Genomic DNA, 19,124 nt, shown 5'->3' on the forward strand with positions numbered 1-19,124 from the left:
TCACTTTTTCTGCATTTTTAGTTTTAACGCTCTAACCAATTTCCAATGGTTTCTGTGTATACACCTTAACTTTTCCTCAGATTGCCAAATTGCAACGAGAGTTTTGCCTTTTGAACAAAAGGCAACAGAGCTAATTGAAATCAGAAAGGCTCTAATGATTCATGATTTATATTAAGAAAACGAGTGATGGGAAGATGGGGGCGGTTATTGGGCTGATCACCGATTGAACTAAGAATTTGTTCAGTGTGTTAAATAATGTTACCCAATTTCGTGTCTATTTTTAAAGGTACAATTTAAACTTGCACAAAATGTATAGGTTAACTAGGAAAGGTCTTGTACTATCGAATATTGTGTACCAAATATGTCTCATACATTGGCCGAACAACTCATTCCCCAACATTCCTCTAAAGCTGGAACACAAAAAACCCCAGCAAAAATTCTTTATCCTTAAGAGATCAGTTCAAGGATCTTTCATTGAAGAAGGCAGGATTTACGCTATAGCCATCATTGTTACTAGGGAAATCCAATAGAAACTGCAACACAGATTCGGACGAATCCTCTATTTCATTAGAATTCATGGAATCCGACTTTGGCAAGACAACATCGTCAGCGTACCCTTCGCTGTTCTTGCAGTCTGCATCCACTGATGAACCTGTTCGAATCAGACACATTTCTGTCGTGGTTCCTGATATTGATCCGTGCTTTGTTGATGAAGTTGAGACTGAATATTGACAAGCAGTTTTGTTGCCCTTGTCGAATTTTTGAAATGCTTCTCCAACCTCGGAATTCCACAAGCGTAAGAAATAGTCAGAATCCGATTTTCCAAATAGTGTTTCTCTTGAGAGACGAGCTTCGGCTTCGAGCCTTACACTCTCCCATTGTATCATATGTAGTGTCGAGGGAGATGCAGGACATCTTTCCACCAATCCATTGGATGTCAAGGGATGCGTGTGAGTTTGAGGATCAATGCCGACTTTAAGCACACGCTTCTTCAGATGGGTGTTCCATAAGTTCTTGATCTCATTGTCTGTTCTTCCCGGCAGTTGAGATGCAATGGCTGCCCATCTGATCAGTTTCAAATTAGGATTTTCCCCAAAAAATTACGTTAAAAAATAGTCAAAGTTTATGTCTAATCCACCTCGTTAATAAAATAATAACAAATGCTAATAAGAATGGGAACCTGTTTCCGAGAATGCCATGCAATTCTATAACAAGCTTCTCTTCCTCGGAGCTAAAGGGACCTCGTATAATGTCTGGTCTAAGATAGTTTGTCCAACGAAGTCGGCAACTTTTCCCGCAACGAAGAAGACCTGTGAAACGAAAAAACGTACACCGCCAATTATTTTAATAGTGCTCAAACTGTTCTAAGAGGAAAGAGCTTCTTAGACTTTTTTCAAGAAGAGAAAAACTAGAGCACTATGCAGAATAAGAACAAGATTTAAACTGTTAGAACACGGTGACCAAAAGTCTGTTGGGTTCAACCCGAAAAACTCCCAGTGCGACATATATATAGTGAATTTCTCCTCTATATCCGAGGTTTTTCCCATCTTGAGTTTCCACGTAAATCTTGTATTTTTTATCTTATTTCATATATTGCTTATTCTTGCTTTTGCGTAACTTTAACTTGTCCTAGAAACATGGTTTGAGTAAATCACTGAGAACTACAACAGATAGCAGTTACGAAAATTTCTCTCGTTGCACGTCGTGTTTCATCTCTAGCAAAATACGAGAAGCTAGCAATTCTGTCGACGTTGAAAAGGTTCTCAACTTTGAGATTGTTGCTCTATACAATTTCAACACACAACATTCGAAGAGTACTAAGTGCTTGTTTGGTGCACATAATGGGCATGACTTGATAGTATAATAAATAAAATTTTAATTAATTTTTTTATCCGAAGCAAACTGACTTGATAGTATAATAAATAAAATTTTAATTAATTTTTTTATCCGAAGCAAACTGAAGGGTGTTTGATAAGTATTTTTATGTAAAAATGTATTTTACAATAGTAAATTAATGTGAAATATATAGTTGAGAAATAAGGAAAAGTTTTTTTATTTATGTGTAATATTATTTTAATAAAGAATGTGTGGTTGAAATATTTTGGAAAAAAATGGGTATCAAACGGGGTCTTAATCTTAATCATGTCCAATACATAACTTTTTACCACTAAAGACAGTATTCGATAACATTAATCTTATCTAGTAATGTCCGATATGAAACCTCTTGCACGTTACAAAGACAGAACATGCTAAAAATCACTCATTCCTATGAACACTATTCGAGTATTAATCCATTAATTCCATATTTGCACAAATTTAAGTGACTCAGTAGAAAGCAATGGAACCTGCAAGTTTTGGTAGGGAACACCAGCTGCCATGGCTGCCATTGTTGGTGATATACTCAACCAATTTCTTATCTTCATCCGCCGTCCACGGCCCTTTCTTCAGTCCCTTCTTTTCACAACACGGTTTTCTCCCCATTAATACACACACAAAACGCTCACTCACTGGGTTTTTTTTACTCTACTTTAATGACTTGAATGAACAGACAGTACTATAGAAATGAGAACTTGAAGCTCTCTATAAATAAATGTGAAAAGACATTTCAAAGTAGTTTAGAGATATATGGAAAATTTTGAGGAAATTGAATGATTGTCAATGAGACAAGAAAATTGTGCATTCAATGCGATCTAAGTGTACCCTTTTCCTCTCAAGTTAAATAATAAGGCTTGTTTGAATTATATTATTTTAAAAAAATATATTCTTTAACAATGATTTGATATCATTTAAATCATATATTTTTCAATAAAATAATATTACACTCAAATTTAAAAATTTTTCTTATTTTTTAATCACACATTTTTCATTGATTTGACATGAATAATGCTTTTTTCCTAGAATGTGGCTTAAGCCCATGTTTGATCCCTATTAAATTAAATTACATTACATTCCATTTTTTTCTTTTCTACTTTCAACCACACAATCTTCCATACAATAATATTACACGTAAATCGAAAACTTTTCCTTCTTTTTCAACTACTCATTTTTCTAAAAAATACTATTCCCTTCATTTTCATTTTTAGGTAATGAGGATCAAACAGGGGCTAAACATGGGCTAAATACGTATGTTTAGATGATGACTCGTTTCCTATATCAATCTTGAATTTGAGTTCTACTTGTTTGAAATATAAAAGGATATGATTGCTTGATTGAGCTATGTAAAATTTACTATCCTGAAATTCTAATCTTTATAAAGACTAGTCGAAGTTTGATTATTATATTCTTAGAAAATCATATTGGAATATACATTTTAAGATGCTTCGTAAGATGATGATTCATCTTGTAACATCAATTTTGAAATTCAAGTGGCTTGTTTGAACTTCTTAAATTCGTGGGACAATTTTACTTTGGAAGATTCTAATACTTTTTACTAGCTGGACCAATGGGGTTAATTGTTTAAAGCTGTGAGCCGACAAGGAACAGTATTTGGAGTAAATGCAGATAGACTTTCTCTGACATACTGTGAAGATGAGCATTGAATAACCCTCCTCCAATTATGAAAGGACACACTATGTATGTATTCATATCGTTCACTCTCTAAAAATATATTTATTCTGAAATCTGTATTCTCGTCCGAGTTTTAATTGTATTGAATTGTCCATTTAAATTTACAATCATGCTACATAAACATAATAACTTATATAATACTTGACATAATGTCACGTGATTATCTATCATTGAATTATTTAAAATACAGTCATTTTTTTCAACTAATCACATTTTGCCAACACTCATTATGTCAACCATTATGTCACATATTTTCTGACAAAGTAGCATTATTCTTAAATTTAATAGGTTAAGTTTGTAAGTATTTATAAGCACTAAGGTAGTGTTTGATTGGATCATTTTCCATGGAATATGGAATAAGTTTTTCATCTTTTACTCAATTAATGGTATTTGATACCATCTATTTTTCATGAAATTGGTTTTCTTGCTTTTGTTGCCACATAGATATTTTCCATCTAATTGAGGAGATAGAATTCATTTTCCTAGTTACTGTAGCAATTTTTAATTTTTTTTTTGTTGGCAATGAAAACAAATTCTAAGAATTATTGTAAAAAAAAAAATTCCTTTTAATTGACAATTTCTATGTAAAATAAAGTCAAACGAACAGCAAAAGATAGATGATTTTCTTAAAAAAAAATTAAACGAAAAAAAAAAAATAGATTTTTTTTTTGTGTTTTTTTTTTTTTTTTTTTTTTGCAATAAAAACAAATTCTATCATCAATAACAGTAAATTTTATCCCTTTAATTGATAATTTCATGTAAAACAAAATCAAACGAACACTAAAAAACACTTTTATTTTAACATTTTCCATGTGAGAAATTATATCAATCAAATACAATAAATTGACAATTCTCAGGAAAATAATTTCTAGGCAATTTAATTTCTTGGAATTCATTTTCTTTCCACCCAAATTCTATTTTTGTAATCAAACAGACCCTAAGTTTCAAGGAGTGTGGTTAAAAAAAAAATGATAGAGTTATGGATTCTTCGTCATGTATAGATAAAACTATAATTTGACCAATTTATAAGCAATTATAATAGATAAAAATATAATTTCAATAACTTACGATCCGTTTGATTACAAAGATGAAATTTGGGTGGAAAGAAAACGAATTTCAGGAAATTAAATTGCTTAGAAATTATTTTTCTGAGAATTGTCAATTTATTGTGTTTAATTGGAGTAATTTCTCACGTGAAAAATATTGAAATAAAAGTGATTTTGAGTGTTCGTTTAACTTTGTTTTACGTAAAAATTGTCAATTAAATAGATAGATTTTACTGGTATTGAGAATGACATTTGTTTCCATTGTCAAAAAAAAAATTCAAAAAAATCATTTATTTTTTGGTGTTTGTTTGACTTTATTTTACATAAAAATTGTTAATTAAAGGGATATATATTTTTACAATAATTCTTAGAATTTATTTCCATTATAAAAAAAAAAAAATAAAACCGTAAAAGTAGGGTGGAAAACCAAGAAAAGGGGCTAATTCTATGGAAAATGGAATTCATTTTCCACCCAAATTGTAGTGTTTGATAGCACACTTTTTCCATGAAATTTCATTTTCTTGATTGTCTTGGAACTTGTTCTTTTCTTGGTTTTCCTTGAAAATCAATTTCCACCCTACTTTGATTATTATTATTATTATTATTGAAATAAATTATAAGAATTATTGTAAAAAATATTTTTCTTTAACTGACATTTTCCATGTAAAACAAAGACAAACGAACAACAAAAGATAGATGATTTTTTTGATTTTTTTTTTGGCAATGGAAACAAATTTTATACCCAATATCAATAAATTTTATCCCTTTAATTGACAATTTTCATGTAAAATAAAGCCAAATGAATATCAAAAAATACTTTTATTTCAACATTTTCCATGTGGAAATTATACCAATCAAACACAATAATTTACAATTTTTAGAAAAATAATTTTTAGACAATTTAATTCTTTGAAATTCTTTTTCAATTTAATTCTATTTTTCCAATCAAACGGACCCTTAGTGCTTGTTTAATTTGCTAAAAATTTACGAACTTTTCAATTGATTAAATTTTAATTTTAATCTCGTATTTACGAGAATCATAATTTTTATCAACTTTATCAGTATAATCTTTGGTCAACTTTTATAAGAATATGTAGAAGTCCCACTTGTACGATATTATAACAGTGAGAGAAAATAAAAGGAGCTTTAATGGCGGGGACAGGGTTGAAGAAGCAACGTGGAGTACGGTCTGTGATCAGGGCAGTAAAGAACCACAATTCCTCCCAAAATTTTCACGTTCAGAAACATTTATTAAGAATAATGTTATTTGCAATCGTTCGTTACGATAGTCGTTCTATGTGGTATATACATAATAGGTGATTATTTGATACATTAATGTATAAAAAAAATTACCATATTAATGCATCAAATAATCATCTGTCATGTGTATGCTACGTAGGAGAACTACCACAGTGAACGACTACGAATAACATTACTCATTTAGAATAATGCTATTTGGAGCCAAGTAAAACCTACCCGCACCCCCCGCAAAGTAAAACCTACGTGGCAGTCGCCCTACATGGCATGCAAATGGCAGGTGGTTATTTGATACATTAATGCCAAATAAAACCTACCCCGCACCCCCGCAAAGTTCTTCATTTCCAAATCCATATTGGAGCTGCACCAATCATCCCTAGATTTTAACCAGCGTCTTGAAAAGTGTAGAGCGTGACGAGATGCGAAGATCATGTTTAGGCGTAAAAAAATGTTTTTTATTTTAATAATATTTTAAATTTTTAATCACTCTAAAAATCATTTGATAATTAAAATAATACCTATCAAACATATAAAATTATAAAATACAATTTTTTTATTTTTTTTTAAAAAGTGCGCATAGCCAAGAAAAATGCAAAAAATAAAAAAAATGCAGGAGGTGGGACGTTTTGCGTCTAGTCATCGCTTTTTCTAAACACCGTTTTTAACCTATTATTCTTAAAAAATCACACTTTTACAAAATAAATTCTCAAAAAATCAACTTCACACTATAACTAAATCACAATTTTCATTTTAGTTCAACCTTCTCGATTTTAGGGTGAGGTTTAGAGTTAAGTTTAGCTATTAGAGCAAATCATATGTATGTTTGTCGAAACTTATAATTGCTTAAAGCATCTTTAAGAGATTGTTTAAAGGTTAAATATAAGATACTACTTATTCTAAAGAGTCGACATTTAAAATTATATTTCAAGAAATTCTCTAAATTAACATTATAATATAAAGAGTGTGTTTGACTATCCAGATTTGGAGAACCAAACTCATTCTTTATAATTTACTATATTCAAAGTATTTCAAATTTCAATAAAGGAAAATAATATAATAATTTGAGGGGAAACTAATGAAAATAAAAGATAAAGAAGATCAATAAACATTCTTTAGAAATAGTAAAATTAAGTACTAATTATATAGAGCATGTTGGAGTGCTTAAAATTTTTTAATTTCTAAATTTAGAAAAATGCAGTCCAACACCAATCTATGTGGCATTAAGTGATACGTTCAATTAAATGTGAAAAATTATATGATTCATTTAATTGAATCTATAATTGAATACTACTAGTGTTGCCAATTAGGTTGGTGTTAAATACCAATGTTGATAAGTAACATTATTCTTAAATTTATATATGCTCTCTAAATTGTAGAATACACTCTTTAAAATTAGAGAATTTTTTGGAAATGCTTTGAGTTTGAAACTTACTCTCTTTAAGTATATGCATTTAACATATTCTAATTTTAATCTTTCAATGCTTCATATATCGACACAATTAAGCCCCTGTCTAGCCCTCATTTTTTTTTTCAAATTTTAATGGTTGGAATAATGATTTTTCAAAAATGTGTGATTGAAAAAAATGAAAAGTTTTCGATTTACGTGTAATATTATTGTATGAAAGACTGTGTAGTTGAAAATAAGAGAGAAACAAAGAATGATAAAGAGAATGTGGGCCAAACGAGGGCTAAATAGTATATAGAAAGAAAATGGAGGAAAACAATATAATAATTTGGAGGGAATTTGGTTAAAATAAAAGACAGGAAAAAAATCATAAATACATATTGAAAATAGTAAATTTTAAGCATTAAAGATAAAGAGGTCGTTGAAGTATTTAAAAATTTTCTCTTTAAATTTATAGATGCTCTTTAAATTAAAAAATATGCTCTTTAAAAATAAAGAGATTCTTGAAAATACTCTTCATATGAAGTGTGGACAAAAACGAGTTTGATGAGTTTTCTCAAAATGCTCTAATACCTACAATTTTTTTACCTCTTTTTTAACTACACATTCATCGAGACGCACTACTTGTAAACAATTATACACTTTAACAAACATGCCCTTAGAGAAGAGGGTATAGATATTTCACACTTGGCGTGACACTTTTATTTTCAAAATCTAATGTTTTATAAAATTAAGGAAAAAAATAAAATTTAGGGTTACGTGAATTTAATTTTTCGAGAACTAATTTTATTAAAAGTATTCTTTTTTAGAGAATGTATAATTAAAAAAAATGGAAAAATGTAGAATGTATGGTTGAAAATATATACGAAAAAAGTAAATTTGAAAAGAATCAATTTCAAACAAGGACTTAATCTTTAAATTCTCACCACCATGGTCCATAACTCACATATAATGCCGCATCTCTTTACAACTTTCCGATATAAATAATGCAATTGTAGTCTACGTTCACAATAGTCGCTCTACGTGATAGCTTCTTAATTAAGGCATTGACATTCTGTAATTTTGTTATCTCAAATAAGAAGCTACTTGAAAAATCTTCAAATTAGTGATTTTCGAGTTCAGTCCAACACACTTTTCTCAACCAACAATCAGTCCAATCGGCTTCAAACCACAATCAATTAATTCACCTCGATTGCTATTCAATCTTATTCACGTAGGATAAGAAAATATGATGATTTGTGGCTGCAAAGGTTAGAAGAAGACACCACAAATGTATACTATAAAGGAATCACCAATTACACACGTTAAATAAGTTTTTGGATACTTCTAGAGGCCTTTTTTTCACATACAAAAGGGGCAGTCGGGATTCCTTAATTTTTCTCTCAAAACCACATAAAATATCACAAGAAAGTGGTTAGGGTTATATCCATATATATACTCTAGGGTTAGGCTTTAAGTTGGACCTTTAAAGAGGTAAACGGGTCAAAATTCAAGTCATCCAAGAGGAAATATAATTGGGCCGGGTGTAGCTCATGGACTTAATTGTTGGACTTATTTCATTCATCGGCCTATGCCTATGAAATAATATTCACCTACGTTAACATTATAGCCTAAAATTTATTGGGTATCGAAAACCCAACAAATCTCCACCTTGATGCCCAATAAATCTACAAGCAATCAAAACACACAGTTAGTATTTGCATAATCAAGGTAGCCAATAAAATTGGATCACAGACCTTACCTCGTGTTTCTAACCTGAAACATATATCATACCCGCTACATGTACTCATCAGGGCTAAGGTCAAAAAATACCCAAGTAGAAGCAAATATTTAACAGTAAACAATCATAAGCAAATACACATGCGATGACGATATACTATAGGATAACACATATAGATCTTTTTAGAAGCACGTTCACATAGAATCATAAATTAACATCAAGTCAATCAAACCACGGTCAGCCACATATGCAACACATGCATAAATGACTCTAAAAAAAAATTTCACCACACTAATTCTATTTCATTCCGTGTTTCTCACACCTCGAGAACACATATCTCCTCTCATCGCCCACCAAGTTCACTAGATTAATCACCCAACTCATGTCTAACTGGTAGGTCACAATAGATCCTAAATCCACGAGATAATTATCTATCTCCACATCACTTCTCTCAACCTACGTGGATAATGGGTCTCCACTTAATAGAAGTGATAGAAGTATCTCTCTCATACTCCACCTGATCAGGGTCTCTTTACATATAAATGACTCTAGACATTTGATCACATCTCCACTCGTGATCCAAATGTCACACTCCACATCCCTGGTACAAACCACAATATATCCCTAGGCATCTACACTCCACCTCACCAATAGACACCAATACACTGCTAATGCATTCTAACCCACTATGTATGCAAGCAATTACACCAAGTAATCATATTGTCTCAAATTCATGCAAACACAGATATCAAACAAATTGAAATGCAACATATAATCATGCAACAAAATGAGGCAGTCACGTACATGCAGAAAGGACCGCACATAGATGCATATGCAGTAAATAGGTTAACTCTCAATAAACCTTACTAGAGTCATAACTCGACCCCTCAACCAAACTCGCCTCACCTCTCATCTTACCTTTTAGTTTATCTTTTTTTTTTGAGATAGTTCCTAATAAAGTGTCCAGACTTACCACAACTGTAACATCTTCTGCCACTAGACTTGTCTCGTCCCTTACCCTTCATCTTACCATCTTCATCACTCAAGTCACTACTCAAATCACTACTATTTTGAGCTCTACCCAAATTCATTTGCTTAAACTTCATCATATTCCTTATCATGTGTAATTCACCACTTTTTTTATCTTCTTTTTTCAGCCTTAATCTCCATTTCCTTACTCCTGGTGTTAAGGTGTCCCTATCGTACTTAATTGCATTCTTAACTTCTCTATATGAATCAGGCATTGAATTAAGCAAGATAATAGTTTTATACGTTTCAGATACCTTTTCATCACAAGTAACGATGTCTTGAACTAACTTGTTAAAAACATCCAGATTGTCATCAAGATCCTTTGAAGGATCCATTTTAAAGCTGAAAAATCGTTCAAGTAAGCACAGTTTATTAGGAGTAGACTTAAGCAAATCTAAGTCTTCTAACTTTTTTCAAAGTTGTTTTGTATAATCCAATTTTCCTACTTTTCTTAAAACAGTGTCAGACAGGTGTAAAATAATTGAAGTGTATGCAAGTTCATCATACTCTTCTTTTTGTACTTCTGTTAAATTTACAGAAAATTTGCCATTTATGGCTTTTGAAACTTTTTGTTGGACCAAAATACTATTCATTTTTTGTTGGCAAATTGAAAAATCTCCTCTCCCATTAAAATTTTCAACTTCAAAGTGTGAAGACATTTTAATAAAAACAGAACAACCAAAATACAGATAGGTCACAGAGTAATCCTAAAGTCGCAATATACACCGTTTTAGATTCCCAGGGTTTCGTAAGATTCACAATTTTAGATCAAGGGCTTGTTCGAACGGGTCAAGTCCAGATGTTCTAACGGGATAATTAATGCAAACACGAAAGTGTATAAACAAAAAATTCAAATTTTCATGCAACAAGTCTCACACAGATAAACTGGCAACTCCCAATCCTAACGATCATCCCACACGATGATCTGCTACTACTGAGTTAAACCAATATACCAAAGCAGATCTATCTGAATTTGTAAATTACGAGAGTTGCAAATTTATCACTTTAGGACCACAACTATTCGTCTTAAAGTCTTTGGAAATTGCAGCAACCAAAAAATCACGATCGAGTCTTGAACGCCCGAAGAACAACGTTGTTCAGATTCTTCTGTAGGACCTGAAATAAAAAACTTTCAATGCAAAAAATGTCAGAAATAATGTGAGGAACAGAAACCTCCTCGAAATTTCTCCTAATGCGCGCCTCTTTTCTTTGCGCGTGGTCCTCACGCGTCGCCATGTGCTGCTCTGTAGGGTCCACCTCCACCTGCACATCACGCTAGTAGTCTCCGTTTTCCAAAACTGCTTCTGGATTGATCAAAAAATGTGAAAAACAGAGGTTGATTTTGACAGTTTTTGGACAGCTTCTTCGATTTGATTTCTGGTTCGTTTCTGCCGGTTTCTGGATGATTTTTTTGTTATATTTTGAGAGCCAAAACCACCACCTTGAAGCTCTGATACCAAATTTTGCGGAAGCTCTCTTGAAAGATCTTCAAACTGGTGATTTTCGAGTTCAATCCAACGTACCTTTCTCAACCAACAACCAATCCAATCGGCTCCAAACCACAATCAATTAATTCACCTCGGTTGCAATTCAATCTTACCCACGTAGGACAAGAAAAAATGATGATTTGTGGCCACAAAGGCTAGGAGAAGACACCACAAAGGTATACTATTAAGGAACCACCAATTGCACACGTTAAACAAGCATTTTGAACACTTCTAGAGGCCTTTTTTTTCACACACAAAGGGGGTAGCCGGGATTCCTTAATTTTTCTCTCAAAACCACACAAAACATCACAAGAAAGTGGTTAGGGTTATAGCCATATATATACGCTAGGGTTAGACTTTAAGTTGGACCTTTAAAGAGGTAAACATGCCAAAATTCAAGTCATCTAAGAGAAAATATAATTGGGTCGGGTATAGCTCATGAACTTGGTTGTTGGACTTATTTCATTCGTCAGCCTATGCCTATTAAATAATATTAACACACGTTAACATTATAACCCGGGATTTATTGGGTATAAAAAAAACCCAACAAAAGAAAATGTGATTTATGTGGAAACCCAAATTCAAGACAATCACTGACAAAGATGAAGAGTTTACTATAACCAATAGTAAGGAGTTACAAAGTATCTCTCTGGACTAATAATTAATTGGACAATTGGTCATTTCCAATATGCGTTGTACACAACATATCTATAAACAAAGAATCCTTAATATACTAGGAGAATTAATACACGAAGAGTTTAATATAAGGTGAAATCTCAATACAATAGATAAAACTAATGATGGAGAATTTGGGGAGGAAATAGGAGTCAAATTCACCTTGGATTCGTTCAAAACATTTTTAAGTCTACTACCAACTCTCAATACTCCTCTAACAGTATTTTCAATCAATGTTGGCTCTGATTATTGGCGGGGTAGGTGATCTCTTAAAGCCCCACTTCGGTGAGGGTCTCACATTTTTATTTTATTTTACATGTATTTTTACATATATATATGGTCCCATAGTTGAAATTGATCTAAGGCTCCAAAAATCTCAAGGCCAGCCTTTTTTTTCAATCAAAATATTCATTAGAATTCGAGTAACTATCCAATTCTAACAAGCTCTACCTTGACGCGAATTATAAGGAATAAAACTTAAATTCTCAGCAAATTCCAAAAGTAATTATTCAAGTAGAACACTCCAAACAAATTACTCCATCTCTTCCACAATACCCTGCAGGGAATACCCAGTAGTAGAGGTGGAAAGAATTTGAACAGCACATGCCAAGCCATTAATGTTATAAGTCTTTCTGTTAATTTGTATTAGGTCTTTGTAGAAGGGAATAGATTGTATAAAGGGGGAGGGAAAACATAATTCAGGAGACAGAAGTAGAGTTTGTAATAGGAGAGAAGTGAACCTCTGGAAAGTTCACCATTTACTTTCAGTTTATACATCAGAATTCCAGTTTCATTTCCATTCAATTGTTACAATACAACACTATTCCTATCATAAATTACCAGACTACTTGCACAATTATACACACAATACATAGGGATGCTATCACATCGTGTTTCCTTCCAAACAAAGTATTGAATCTACTTTTAAGTTCTAGATTGTGCATGACTTAAATCTAGGACACCACTCCCTTGAACCCCAGAATCCAATAATCCGGACAGCTTTACATTTTAACTGTGTCTGTTGGTTTGTATGTTTTTTTTTTTTTTAATGTCTACATCCTATATGAACTCTTCCAATTTCCTTTTATTTTCTGTCAAATAGAAATAAAATACTAAATTCGAGTACATACGCTGAAAAATTGTACAACTACCTCTTACTAGACATTAATGTCCAAACATTTATTCAAGTGAAACTCCTTGACGACTTCATATTGATGTCAGGTGACACGGTAAACAAACCAAAGTTGAATACAACATAGAGACTAGAATAATACTATCAAGTAGCACTCGTGTTAAAATAGCAGTTTAGGTGACACTAAATGATAAGCTCAAAAGTAGAATTAAGAAATTTATTTAATAATACCTCTTATTTAATTTCACATGAGTATCACCTAGACTGATATTTAAGCACTGGTTATATATAGCATTACTCAATATGATATGTACACTATTTTACCCATATTTTTCCTGAATTCAAACCACTTGGATAAGTTAAACTGAAACTGTTTACTAGAGCTGAATTGTCGAAAACTTAAACTATAAATAGGCTGGGTACATATATAACGGCTCACCAGTGATACAAAAGTGGTGCCCCTAGGTCAAGCACCTCTCGTCCTATGTCCTTGGCAGTGACAAGACACAGATATTTTAAATTAGGAGGCACAATTAAACTTGCAAAAAAGAAGTGAAAAAATTAAAGCATTTGATATCTTAATACAATTATTCTCTACGCATTCTCATATTTTAATAACGTTTCATAATTATATATATCATCTCTAACTTTCAAATATGCTTTAATGTTGTTCTTTCTCATTAGACTTGTTTGTGTGCTCCCACTTTTTTAGTTTTTTCCTCCATATGGTTCGTTTTCAATTGCTTTCTCTTACATTCTCAAATCATATATCTGCCTTTTCAAATTGATAATACCCAACAATTCGTCGAGAATCTTATGATCCACTATATACATAGTCTTCAAATATATGGCTAGTTTTGTTGACATAGTGTCCGAAATCGTTTCAAAAATTTTTATGATTTCTAGTTTGTCTTGGGAACCATACTAACACCTTCATTTGTTTACGTCATTAACCACAATTCATCCCGCTAAAATTAGGAAGTTGTGGCTGCAACATATTGTATGGTGTCATCTCTAACAATTTCTTAATCGAAGGTCTAAGACCATTTCGTAGAAAACGTAGGAGCACACTTACAAAAACACTCCAAGAGAAGAAGTTTATTCTCTTGAACAAATTAGTTTTTATTTAGGATACTTTCTCTTACATTTGCTTCAAATTAAGTATTTGATCAAATGAGTATCAAAAATTCATATATTACACAAAATTACAATATGATTATATGCCTCTTCAAAACAGTGCTCCCATGTATAGAGTGAAGCAGGAGAATTAATAAAATATCATGCTTTAATAAAAAAATAAATAAATCCAATTTTCAGAAAATTGGTGGGTCACGTGACCCACCTTGGGTCTGCTTATGGTCCTTGGCTTGGTTCCCCTAGGTCAAGCACTAAATAGTGTCGAGGTCAACCACTCTGGTATAACCTAATTACACTACAAGAATTTTATATTTTCCCTACAAAATTTATTTGTGGGGAAAGACTCTTATTTGTGGGGAAATACCTTTGCAGACCAAAAAAGTTTGTAGGCATGTTTGTAGGGTAAACATCGAGGGGATAGGTATAAGACGACAAATTTTTGAAGTTTGTGGGATAAGGTTTATCCCTACGAACCATTTGGAGACGAATACAATTTGTTGCGTAAATTTTCGTCCGACAAATTAATTCATCTGCTAAATTTACTTCTACACACGAAGTGATTTCGTTTGTCCCTACAAATTATCTTATCGGCTAAATCGTGTTCGTCCTCACAAATAATATTTTGTGTGGAAAATTTATTTGTGGGCCAAGCGTAAACATGTTTCCCTACAATTAAAAGTTTGTGACAACATGGAACAAATTACTTTGTGGGCTGAACCATGTTTTTCTGTAAATAATTTTTAGTGGGGAAATAATATTTATGGGCTATTAAAAAAGAATTTGTAGGGAAAAATTAAACTATTTCTATATTTTTTATTTTTTTATTTATATTATACTATTTTTTTTAACCTCATTCAAAATAATATAAAGATACAAAAATCATAATAAATCAATTAAAACGTAATGTCAATCAGCATTGAATCCAAAATATTTCATCAAAACACGAATAAATGAGTTTCACCAAGTATGATTGCATTTTAAGTTAAAATAAGCAAAGCAAACATGCTATATATCTATTGTTATGCAAATAAAAAACATGACTCTTCAGTCTCGTGAATTAGACATACACTGATTCTCATCGAAATTATTCTCTTCATCCTCAATAGTATCATCTTTCTCATTACGATTTTTCTCTATTGACAATGGTATAAATGGTGGCACAATAAAGTCAGGAACTTTATCACATAGTTGGTGCATAGAATGATTCCAAGATTGTAATATAGAATTGAATTGTTGCTCAACAACCTTTAACTTGTTTTGCATATTTTGCTCCATGTTTACTCAAGCCACATCGACTACCTTTCGAGTAGCACGTTCTGCTTCCAACTCCTTCCCCAAATTGTGTACATTGGAAGAAGATATTCTAATGTCTCGAAGGCGACCATCCCCTAACCCAAGAATTTGGCGCCTGGGCTTCGTACCTAGAACGAACATCATGACATTAATTCCGGCATCAAAATCATCTATCGGTATCTCCTCCAAAAGGATATCTTTAGGAAGTTGCTGATCCTTTGCCTCTCTATAAGATATTCATGCTCTTTGACAATTATTTCATCCTACAAACATAACCAACAAGATATATAAAACAGTCTATAAAATCAAAGTTTGCAAGAGATAACACAACTGCACACAAGAGACATAGCACAAGCTAAGAAATATAATCATCTCTCAAACACATTTTGACCATGCAATCAAAAGGACGTGAACCAGTACGATGATTGTACTTCTTTTTCCAATGCCTCATTATTTTCTTCAACTCTATGAACATTTTCACTTTCTATTGTGCCTATTACATGAGTTTTCCAATTTTTCTTTTTAAATACTTGCTCTTTAGAAAATAGTTGAAACAAAATTAATTGATAAAGAGATAAAATAATGAACATATATAAGGAATTCATATTCATACGAGTAGTTCTTTATAATTGTGACAAGTGCCTACAACGGCTTATCTGGGAATGCCCCAATGTTTCCAACAATAAGCCCAAACATATTAAAGTTTGATGTGTGAGAGATGTTTTTCGAAATATTTCTTGAGCTAGGTTTGAAGTTGCTATGTTTAACAGTTTCAATGCACATGTATTTTAACTCATTTCTAGCTTGGGAGTACATTTCCATACTTGTTAATTTCAAATTCAAATTGGCCTTACGAGTAAAAGAATCCTGATTTTGAGATGAATTGAACCACATAGCTAAGTTTGATTTTGCTCGTGTTAAATGGTTTTGGACAAAAGTACTATTATTATCTGCTGTCTACGCACAGAATACTAAGTCCACCATATTGAAGACAAACCTTAGCATTCTATACTCAAGCCAAACAGTCCATGTTATGATTTAAATGTAACAAGACAGCAAAAATTATAGTACACAGCAAGAAAGGAATTGGAAGGATTAATCATAGAAATAGACCAGAACAAATATTTAAGAAGTTCTACCATCATTTTCAGGTTCTAAAAATGTCAAGAAAGCAAATTGATGAGTGAAAAATATGTATATATCTGGTTCATGGGGTCCAAACATGGTTTTGGAATTTTTTATCTCGGGATTTATATTAACTTTGATGAGAAACTGATGTTAACCACATGCTTACTCGTAATAACATCGGTATAGAAATTCTATCAAAAAACGACAACCTTTTGTCGCATCTCTTACAACACACAACATGGAGGTGCAAGAAAAATTCCAAGAGGGGATGTATGTATAGCCAACAGACAGTAAAATGTTCAAGAAATACATCAACAAAAAACAGAAGAAACATGGCATCAGAATTCCAGCTATGAATGTTCCACATATATTCAAATTAATCTGGATATTCCCTAGTGTGAAATGCTAGAATTGCAAACAACGAAGGATTAGCTTAACTGATAAGGAGTAATTTTTGAGAACAATTATGAGATTTTCAAGAACAATTATCTCCGTACTCATCAAGAACAATTATGAGATTTTCATCAAGAACAATTATGAGATTTTCATCAAGAACAATTATGAGATTTTCATCAAGAACAATTATGAGATTTTCATCAAGAACAATTATGAGATTTTCATCAAGAACAATTATGAGATTTTCATCAAGAACAATTATGAGATTTTCATCAAGAACAATTATGAGATTTTCATCAAGAACAATTATGAGATTTTCATCTTCCTTTTTGACCCAACCGATAAGGAGTAATTTTTGAGAAGTGTGATAATGCTGATTGTTATGACTTCATAGTAAGACGATGATATATATAAATGGAATGAACTACAAAGATCACAGTAAATTTATATCATAGCCCTTTCCTGTATCACAGGGGCTTGCCTGAAATCCCGCTTGCCGAAACACTAAAGAAGTACACAAAAATAGCCCCGGTCTGGAATTCTTGATGTTCAACAAGTAAATGAAATTTCAAGAACTCCAAAAAATATGGGAAGCTTCAAGTTCTGCCATGACTAATTTTGGAATACAGAGGACAAGTCTTGGGTGGGTTTTATATCATTCAAGTGCTTGTTCGAATCTTAAATTACTTATTTTACCAGAAAGCATAATGTAATGGGATGTGTGAAACTACAAGTCTGACTTCTTGCAAATCTAGATTGAAGGTGCAAATTTTTTATTGCATATTCTCATTCTACTAGTGTTTCGATTCTGTGATAGATATTGTTGCTAGTTGTAAGAAATGATGAATCGAGGTCTGTAAACTTGCATAAGGTCAAATTAACACAAAAGAGATCCTCTGGTGAAGAAATCTCGTCTAGAGATGAGCACATAGATAACATAAAAGCTTCTGAAGTGTCGAGAATAGCACTTGGAAAAAATCTAGAGCAACTTGATTATTATGTTGATTGATCCATAATAGAAAGACAAAATAAGGATACATCCTAATAGAACTATATCTTTGCAAGCCCTCTTCTAATTCGGCTATGATACATAACAATAAAGTCAATAACTCCAGAAAACGGGGCAAGCGGGACGACCTTTCCTGTTTCTTGTCCTAAGATTTTCAGGTGATGGGTGGAGAATAAATATCCTCATGGCCTAAATGTCCATCTCGGTCGCCATGTTTGGATTACTAAAAGTCTAGCAAGAAACATGGACAAAGATCACAAAAGAATGCATCCAACATCTAGCTTAAATTTCTCAATAAACATTCATAGGGGCATTGCTCTGCCGCCACCGACATAATAAAAGTCTGGCAAGGAGCATGGAGATGGAGTAATCTTGACACTTTTCCACCACATCTAAAACCCTAGAGTCTCCAACATCTACTTTAAATTTCTCGAACAACACATTTACTAATGGATTCAGCAGCAATTCATACAAAGAAATTACAGGTAGTAGTAAAACTCTATAAATATATAATCTTGGAATGGACATACCTGGAAGACAATATCAAAGAAATCGATTTGTAGATAAAGCAACATTTCACAGCAACCGATCCATAACAGAAGCCAAAAATCTCATAATTCGAACTGCAGACGAAGCCTAAATTTGCTTCAATTGAAGAGTTTCAATTAGGTTTGGGCCAACTAAACATATGCAACAAAGGGAGGGAATGAATAATTTTAGGGATAAAATTTTTGGAGGCATAGAAATCGTGGACGACAGGCAAAATTTAAGAGAGGGAATGAAAAAATTTGGGGAAAACCTTGGAGCCAGAGAGTAGTGGTAACTTACGTAATTTGAGGAATT

At 32.3% G+C, this 19,124-nt stretch overlaps 1 protein-coding gene across 1 annotated transcript; it reads right to left on the reverse strand.

The window, feature by feature from the left end:
- Positions 1-340: 340 nt before the first annotated feature.
- On the reverse strand, positions 341-2,512 carry LOC111391394 (transcription factor MYB41-like). Its single transcript, XM_023016611.1, has 3 exons — positions 2,346-2,512; positions 1,181-1,310; positions 341-1,065 (listed from the first exon to the last, which is right to left on the reverse strand). Exons 1-3 carry the CDS (start codon positions 2,479-2,481, stop codon positions 456-458), a joined length of 876 nt encoding a protein of 291 aa, XP_022872379.1. The 5' UTR covers positions 2,482-2,512; the 3' UTR covers positions 341-455.
- Between the last annotated feature and the right edge of the window lie 16,612 nt (positions 2,513-19,124).

The sequence above is a fragment of the Olea europaea genome, unplaced genomic scaffold (genome assembly GCF_002742605.1).
Source record: "Olea europaea var. sylvestris unplaced genomic scaffold, O_europaea_v1 scaffold786, whole genome shotgun sequence".
Classification (NCBI taxonomy): domain Eukaryota; kingdom Viridiplantae; phylum Streptophyta; class Magnoliopsida; order Lamiales; family Oleaceae; genus Olea; species Olea europaea.